The following is a 6,770-nucleotide window of genomic DNA, read 5'->3' on the forward strand; positions in this document are numbered from 1 at the left end:
TCAGTGCTACACGTGGGGGCGTCATCCAGGATTACTGTTACTCTACAAGCAAGCCCACCCTCTTGACACCAGTATGGACCCCTCTACAGTGGTTCAGTGGTGCGAAGCAGAAGGCACCCGCTCAGAAGCGAGCGTGGCGATTGAGCTCCCTGGTGAGACCTGGGAAAGAGAACAGATCAGTCAAATTGTAAAGACACTATTGCCAGATAGAAAAGCATGGGTGATTGCCATTAAACCAGACGAAGAGACTTCTCGCACTTATGCACTGTTGGAGTGGAGAGAGGGAGTACCAGAGAGCTTCAAAGGCAGAAGTGTACAGCTGGGAAACAAAACGAAATTTTACATAGTACACCCAAAAATTTCAGATGAGGGTCCCATCAGTGCTTCCCACTGGGACACAGTTAGGGGAACAGTGCCTTCCCCGGCGTCTCTGGCTATGATCGGGCCAGAACTCCTTACAGCTTTGGGGGACTTTGTGTTGAAGTGCCAGAAGAACAACATGGTATGCATGGAAGCTGGGTACAGGAGGCTGAGAATTTTTTCAGGAGAACAGCTTGTGCCGGCTGAAGAAGAAGAATTTGACGTATGGATAGAGCAAGCCATGCAGGCTCTGGAAGAGTGGGAGCTGCCAGAGGCCCAAAAGAAGCAGCGCATCAGTGAGAGTCTGCGAGGAGCTGCTGCGGAGGCTGTCAGTAACCTGAGGTTCAGTAATGCCACCTGTACAGCCTACGATTACTTGGTTATGTTACAAGAGGAGTTTGGGCGGCTAGAAAAAGCAGCCAACCTAATCTACCAGTTTGAACATACCCTTTAACGCCAAGGAGAACGCCTCTCTGAATATATCAGATGATTAAATAAGATGTTATACCAGATTGTATTGAAGAAAGGGATGAGGCCCTCTGCCATAGACCAAGCCCGAATACAACAAATCCTGAAGGGGGCTCTACGCTCTGATCATGTCATGTCACTCAAATACCCTGATTTTATCAGAGTAGTAAGAGACGAAGAAGCCATGTTAGATGATCAGCAAGAACTGTTCGCCCGGCCTATACATCTTTAGTTGGAGTAAGACCTGCAAGGACAGTGGAACAAGACTCTGAAATCGCCAACTTGAAATCTCAAATGGCACAAGTGATGGAGATGATGGCCACATTAATGGCAAAATTCTCCGAGGCAACTACAGAAGGAGAGACCGCGACAAGGGCACCTCAGAGTAAATCCACGGGCTCGAACCAGAGGCCAGTGAGCGATGAGGTCTGCTTCAATTGTGGAGGAACTGGGCATTATCGGCGAGTGTGCCCAAGTCCAGTGAAGCCTGAGGCACCACGCCAAAAGCCGGCAGGAAACTCCAGAGGGCTCAACTGGGTGCCCTGTTGTGTCAGCTAACTCCAAAAAACACAATGATGTAAAGGGACCACGGGAGGCGTCAAAACACTCAGAGAAGACTCCCGTGACCGTCCCAAAGCAACCCAGCACCTCACTTTCTTCCACCCAGACCACTAAAGCAGAGGGAGTCAATGCACACCAGACCCATAGGGTCACACAGGAAGCCAAGCAGACCCCAAACCCCCACAAGAAAGGAGTGCAGGTCAGAGCCACTAAACAGGTCAAACCGGCTGCTCCCGTTAAATTACCACCCAGATTAGTGGGACCTTCTCCTGATGTCCCCATTCAGGTGGAAGGAATTTACACCAAAGGTCTCCTGGATACTGGGGCCCAAGTGACTCTCCTCTACAGAGACGTCTATGACAAGTACCTCAAACACTTGCCACTACAGAAGTTAGAAGAGCTGCAAATATGGGGCATTGGGACTCAGAGTTTCCCTTACGATGGCTATCTACCCATCAGGTTGACCTTCGACTCCTCGGTAGCCGGGAAAGCAGAGACTTTTGACACTCTAGCAGTAGTTTGCCCCCGCCCTCCAGGTACTGGAAGAAACTCCCTTATCATCGGGACTAATACCGACCTGGTCGGGAGACTGTTGACTGAAGAACAAGGTGCTTCAGCCATGAGTGTACACCACATGCTAACACAAGTGTACCAAGATCTAGTACAGGAACAGAAAGCCCCCTCAAAAGGAGTGGGAAAAATCTGGCGCCTAGACAAGAGTGAAAAGCTGGTGCAACCGGGTCAGGTAGTCTGTCTAAAAGCCTCTATCAAGCTGAGTTGGAGACAGCCCGGTCCCTTCATCGTCCTTGAGACGGACAGGCAGAAAGAAGATAAGGGCCTGGAAATTATCCCTGAAGTGTTGTCAACCAAGGTGCTGAAGAGAAGTAAAGGAAGAATCTCAGTCAGTGTTCGCAACACAACAGCCTTGCCTGTGAAGGTGCCTGCCAGAGTACTGCTGGGACAGGTCAGTCAAGCAACCCCAGTCTCACCGTGTGGTATCATGGGAGAACAAGACGGAGAGATTCCCCTGGAAGAGTTCTACCCAAAGAACACACCTCTTACACCTGCCTGGATGGAGAGAGCCAAGAACCAGCTCCTAAGATGGAAACCTGCTTTCTCAAAAAGTGAGTTCAATGTGGGACTTGCAAAGAGTGCCAAACATAAAATTCGGCTGGAAGAAGACAAACCCTTCCAAGAGAGGGTCAGATGGATTCCACTGGGAGATCTGGAAGACCTGAGAGAACAGCTGGCTGAGTTGGAGAGGACAGGGATTAGCAGAGAGTCCCGGAGTCCATATGCCTCCCCAATAGTGGTAGTGAGAAAGAAGAATGGGTCATTACGGTTGTGTATAGACTATAGGACATTGAATCGAAGGACCATTCCTGATCAATACACCACACCTCGGATAGAAGACACCTTACAGAGCTTGTCAGGGGCGAAGTGGTTCAGCGTACTGGATCTAAAAAGTGGATATTACCAGATCCTCATGTGCCCTGAACATAGGGAGAAGACCGCCTTTCATTACCCCTGTAGGATTCTTCGAGTTCAATCGCATGCCACAAGGCCTGTCTGGGGCTCTGGCAACTTTCCAGAAATTGATGGAGAAGACTGTGGGTGACATGAATTTGATTGAGGTGCTGGTGTACTTGGATGATATGATAGTGTTTGGCCGAACACTAGAGGAGCACGAAGAGCGCCTAGAGAAAGTCCTGAAGAGACTCCATGATGAAGGCCTGAAGCTCTCAATGGAAAAGTGCCAGTTCTACCAACCCTCAGTAAACTACCTAGGACACATAGTGTCTGCAGAAGGAGTGGCAACAGATCCTAAGAAGCTAGAAGCCGTCACTTCTTGGCCCAGACCCATAAATGTGACAAATGTGACCGAGCTTAGATCCTTCTTAGGCTTTTGTTCGTATTATCAGAGGTTTGTAGAAGGGTTTGCCAAGGTAGCTCACATACTTACTGATCTATTGAAGAATCAGGAGGAAGCTGGCCTAGATTCAGATAAACCTGGTAAACTGAAGGAGGGACCCAGGAAGAAGAAAGAGTCCATTCAAGACCAGTCGACCCCACAATGTGAAGAAACCTTCAGACAGCTGAAGTGTAGTCTTACCACTGCTCCGGTTCTAGCCTACGCAGACCCTTCCAAACCCTATGAACTGCATGTAGATGCCAGCCGAGATGGGTTAGGCGGAGTGCTTTACCAAGAACATGACTGGCATCTAAGGCCTATGGCCTATGTGAGCCAAAGTTTAATCCCTGCTGAAAGGAACTACCCCACTCACAAGCTTGAATTTCTGGCCTTGAAGTTGGCTGTGGTGGACAAGCTGAAAGACTATCTGTATGGGGCGGAGTTCCTGGTTAAGACTGACAACAACCCCCTCACGTACATGCTCACCACCGCAAAACTGTCTGCCACTGGCCACAGGTGGTTGGCTGCCCTCTCAGCATTTACCTTCAGCCTGAAGTACAGACCAGGAGCTCGTAACCAAGATGCGGATGCATTGTCAAGAAGACCTCACTGTTCCTAGGGCCACTCAGAAGACTGGACCCAACTCACCCCTGAAGGAGTGAGAACTCTCTGTGAAGGGGTGGAACAGCAAGGAAAAGGAGGAGCCAGAGCTGAAGAGGTCGGAGTGTCAGTGCCTAAATGCTATTGTAATGTAGCTCAACTTACAGAGGAGGGTTTACCCAAGTTAACCAGAAAAGACCTCCGAAGAGATCAACAGGAGGATCCACTCTGCAGTCTGGTATTGAAAGCTTTAGAGAGTCAATGTCCTGATTTACTTCTCAAGAGCAGTCAGAAAAAAGCTCGCCTACTACACAAAGAGTGGGATCGGTTGCAGTTGCAACAAGGGGTGGTCTACCAAAGGGGCCCCTCCGAAGATCCTGAGGAGAAGTGGCAATTGTTTCTGCTGAAGAAACACAGAGAAAAGGTATTGATCCCCTTGCATGATCACCATGGCCATCTGGGATGGGAAAGGACTCTACAGCTAGTAAGGGACAGGTTCTACTGGCCCTATCTAAGGACCGAAGTGGAGAGCTACTGTCATTCCTGCCTCAGGTGCATACAGAGGAAGACCTTACCCCAGCGAGCTGCCCCAATGGGCCACTTAGAGAGAGCCAAGGGCCAATGGATCTAGTCTGCATAGACTTCTTGTGTTTGGAGTCTGACCTGAGTGGATAAGGAAACATTTTAGTAGTCACCGATCACTTCACCAGTTATGCTCAGGCATTTCCCACCAAAGATCAACAAGCTGCCATGGTGGCAAAGATTCTGGTGGAAAAGTTCTTCGTCCATTATGGTTTACCTCAACGGATCCATTCAGACCAAGAGAGGGATTTTGAGAGTACTCTGATTAAAAAACTGTTGGATTTACTAGGTATCCAGAAATCCAGGACTACTCCCTATCACCCACAAGGAGACCCTCAACCAGAGAGGTTTAACAGAACGCTTCTCAACATGCTGGCGACCTTGACCTCTGAACAAAAACCGCATTGGAGCAAGCATATCACTGCCTTGGTGCATGCCTACAATAGTACCAAGAGTGATACTACAGGATATTCACCTTACCGGTTAATGTTTGGGCGAGGGGCCAGGCTGCCGATAGACTTAGCCTTTGGAACTTCCTTGGACCACACCTCAGAGACCTCTCATCGAGGGTATGTGGATAGGTTGAGGAGGAGTTTGAAGATAGCCTATGAGAAGGCCCAAGCTACATCAGACACCAGAGGAAGTAGGAACAAAAGGAACTTTGACTTAAAAGTACGGGTTCAGGACCTACAGCCCGGTGACCGAGTCCTACTAAGAAATCTGGGCATCCCAGGCAAGCACAAATTGGTTGATCGCTGGAGGTCACAGCCATATGTGGTATGCAGGCAACTTCCAGGACTTCCAGTGTATGAGATCAGGCCGGAAGGGAGTACTGGACCAGTAAAGACCTGGCATAGGAACCACCTCCTACCTCTCACAGAAGCAGTCAGGCTAAATTTAGAGGAAGACCTACCTTCTACATCTACTGCTGTACATCGACCAGTAACTAGATCTCAGCCTGAAGCCCCAGAAGCTGAAGCAGGAGAAGAGATGGAAATAAGTTGGCTATGGCCATCTGAAACACCAGAAGCTGAAGCGGGTGTTTCATCTCCAAGGAATGGAGATAGTGGGACTCTTAGACCTGACGTTCCAGAATTTGTACCACTGTCTGGACACTCAGAAGAATATTTGTCCTCCACTGGCATTGAGATGCAGTAGTCTGAAATGGAGGAAAATAATACTTGCCCAGAAGTGGTGACTATACCCCAAGAAAGATCAACAGAAGATCTAGCGGAGTCTCAAACTCCTCTGTTGAAAACAGACCCTGAGGACTTTTCTGCTAGTGTTGAATCCAAAGTACAGGAAAATGAAGGAGTCGAAGACAATGCCAGTTTGCCTGAAATGCCAGAAATGCAGAGAACAAAGAGAGTAATTCACACACCAAAAAGATTGACTTATGACACCTTGGGTGAATGCTCTGAAGGCACTCAACTCAGTACCAGAAGAAATTCTGAGGTGCCTGGTCCCTCTATTGCTGAGTCAGAAGAAAGTAACCCCATTTCACCCCTTGACACATCTGTACCAGACACGACGGTGTCAGTTATGGGTATACAGAACAATCTCCCATCATGCAATAATTGGTGAGAGGCTCCTCTGTCAAGTTTATGTTGTAAGATGAACCATTTGAGAATGCAACTTGTTTGTTATCTTACTAACCTGTTTTCTCGGCATGTAACAGGCAAAAATGTTTGCTAAAACCAAGATTCAAATATCTTTGGGGACCAAAGACTTAAAGCAGGGGGTATGTAGCGCCAGCATATCTGTCTGCTAATGTAATACAATGTTAATTTATGAAAAATATTATAAATTAGTATGTAGCACCATCTAGTGGCCAATTTGTGGAAAGGACTGTATTTTATTTTACTCTTTCAAGCATGTAAGAAAGTATGACAGGAAGTGACTGTTTATTTACTTTTCACATTAACCTACCTACCCAGGATGCCGAGTGATTTTATCCAGCAACACTCAGTACTAAAATGCATGCTGGGTAGGTTATAAAAGGATTCCACGTGGCCATCTTAGGTCTCTTCTGGAAGCATGGCCTGCCTGTGAGCACCTGTGCGGAGGTGTTCCAGAGAGCGCGGCCTACACCTACTGCGGAGCGGCACCATCAGCGACTCTGCTGTACACCAGTGAGCTGGAGAGATGCTGGGACAGAGCTGAGAAGGATCCAGATACGACTGTCAGAGTCAGCAGAGGGTCCCGGTTCATCTTGCTGACTGGAGCGGTGTAACGGCGCCGGCCGGCGGGAAGCAAGACCAAGTGCACCGGAGTGGAGCTGTTCTAC

At 48.5% G+C, this 6,770-nt stretch overlaps 1 protein-coding gene across 1 annotated transcript; it reads left to right on the forward strand.

Annotated features, from left to right (window-relative positions):
* Nucleotides 1-73: 73 nt before the first annotated feature.
* LOC141145953 (paraneoplastic antigen Ma1 homolog) lies at nt 74-814 on the forward strand. The gene has a single exon (XM_073632745.1). It carries the CDS (start codon nt 74-76, stop codon nt 812-814), a length of 741 nt encoding a protein of 246 aa, XP_073488846.1.
* Nucleotides 815-6,770: the final 5,956 nt, after the last annotated feature.

This window comes from Aquarana catesbeiana, linkage group LG05, assembly GCF_042186555.1.
Source record: "Aquarana catesbeiana isolate 2022-GZ linkage group LG05, ASM4218655v1, whole genome shotgun sequence".
Classification (NCBI taxonomy): domain Eukaryota; kingdom Metazoa; phylum Chordata; class Amphibia; order Anura; family Ranidae; genus Aquarana; species Aquarana catesbeiana.

Coding starts and splice junctions, on each gene's coding strand:
- LOC141145953 (XM_073632745.1), top strand. CDS start 74: ATGGACCCCTCTACAGTGGTTCAGTGGTGCGAAGCAGAAGGCACCCGC.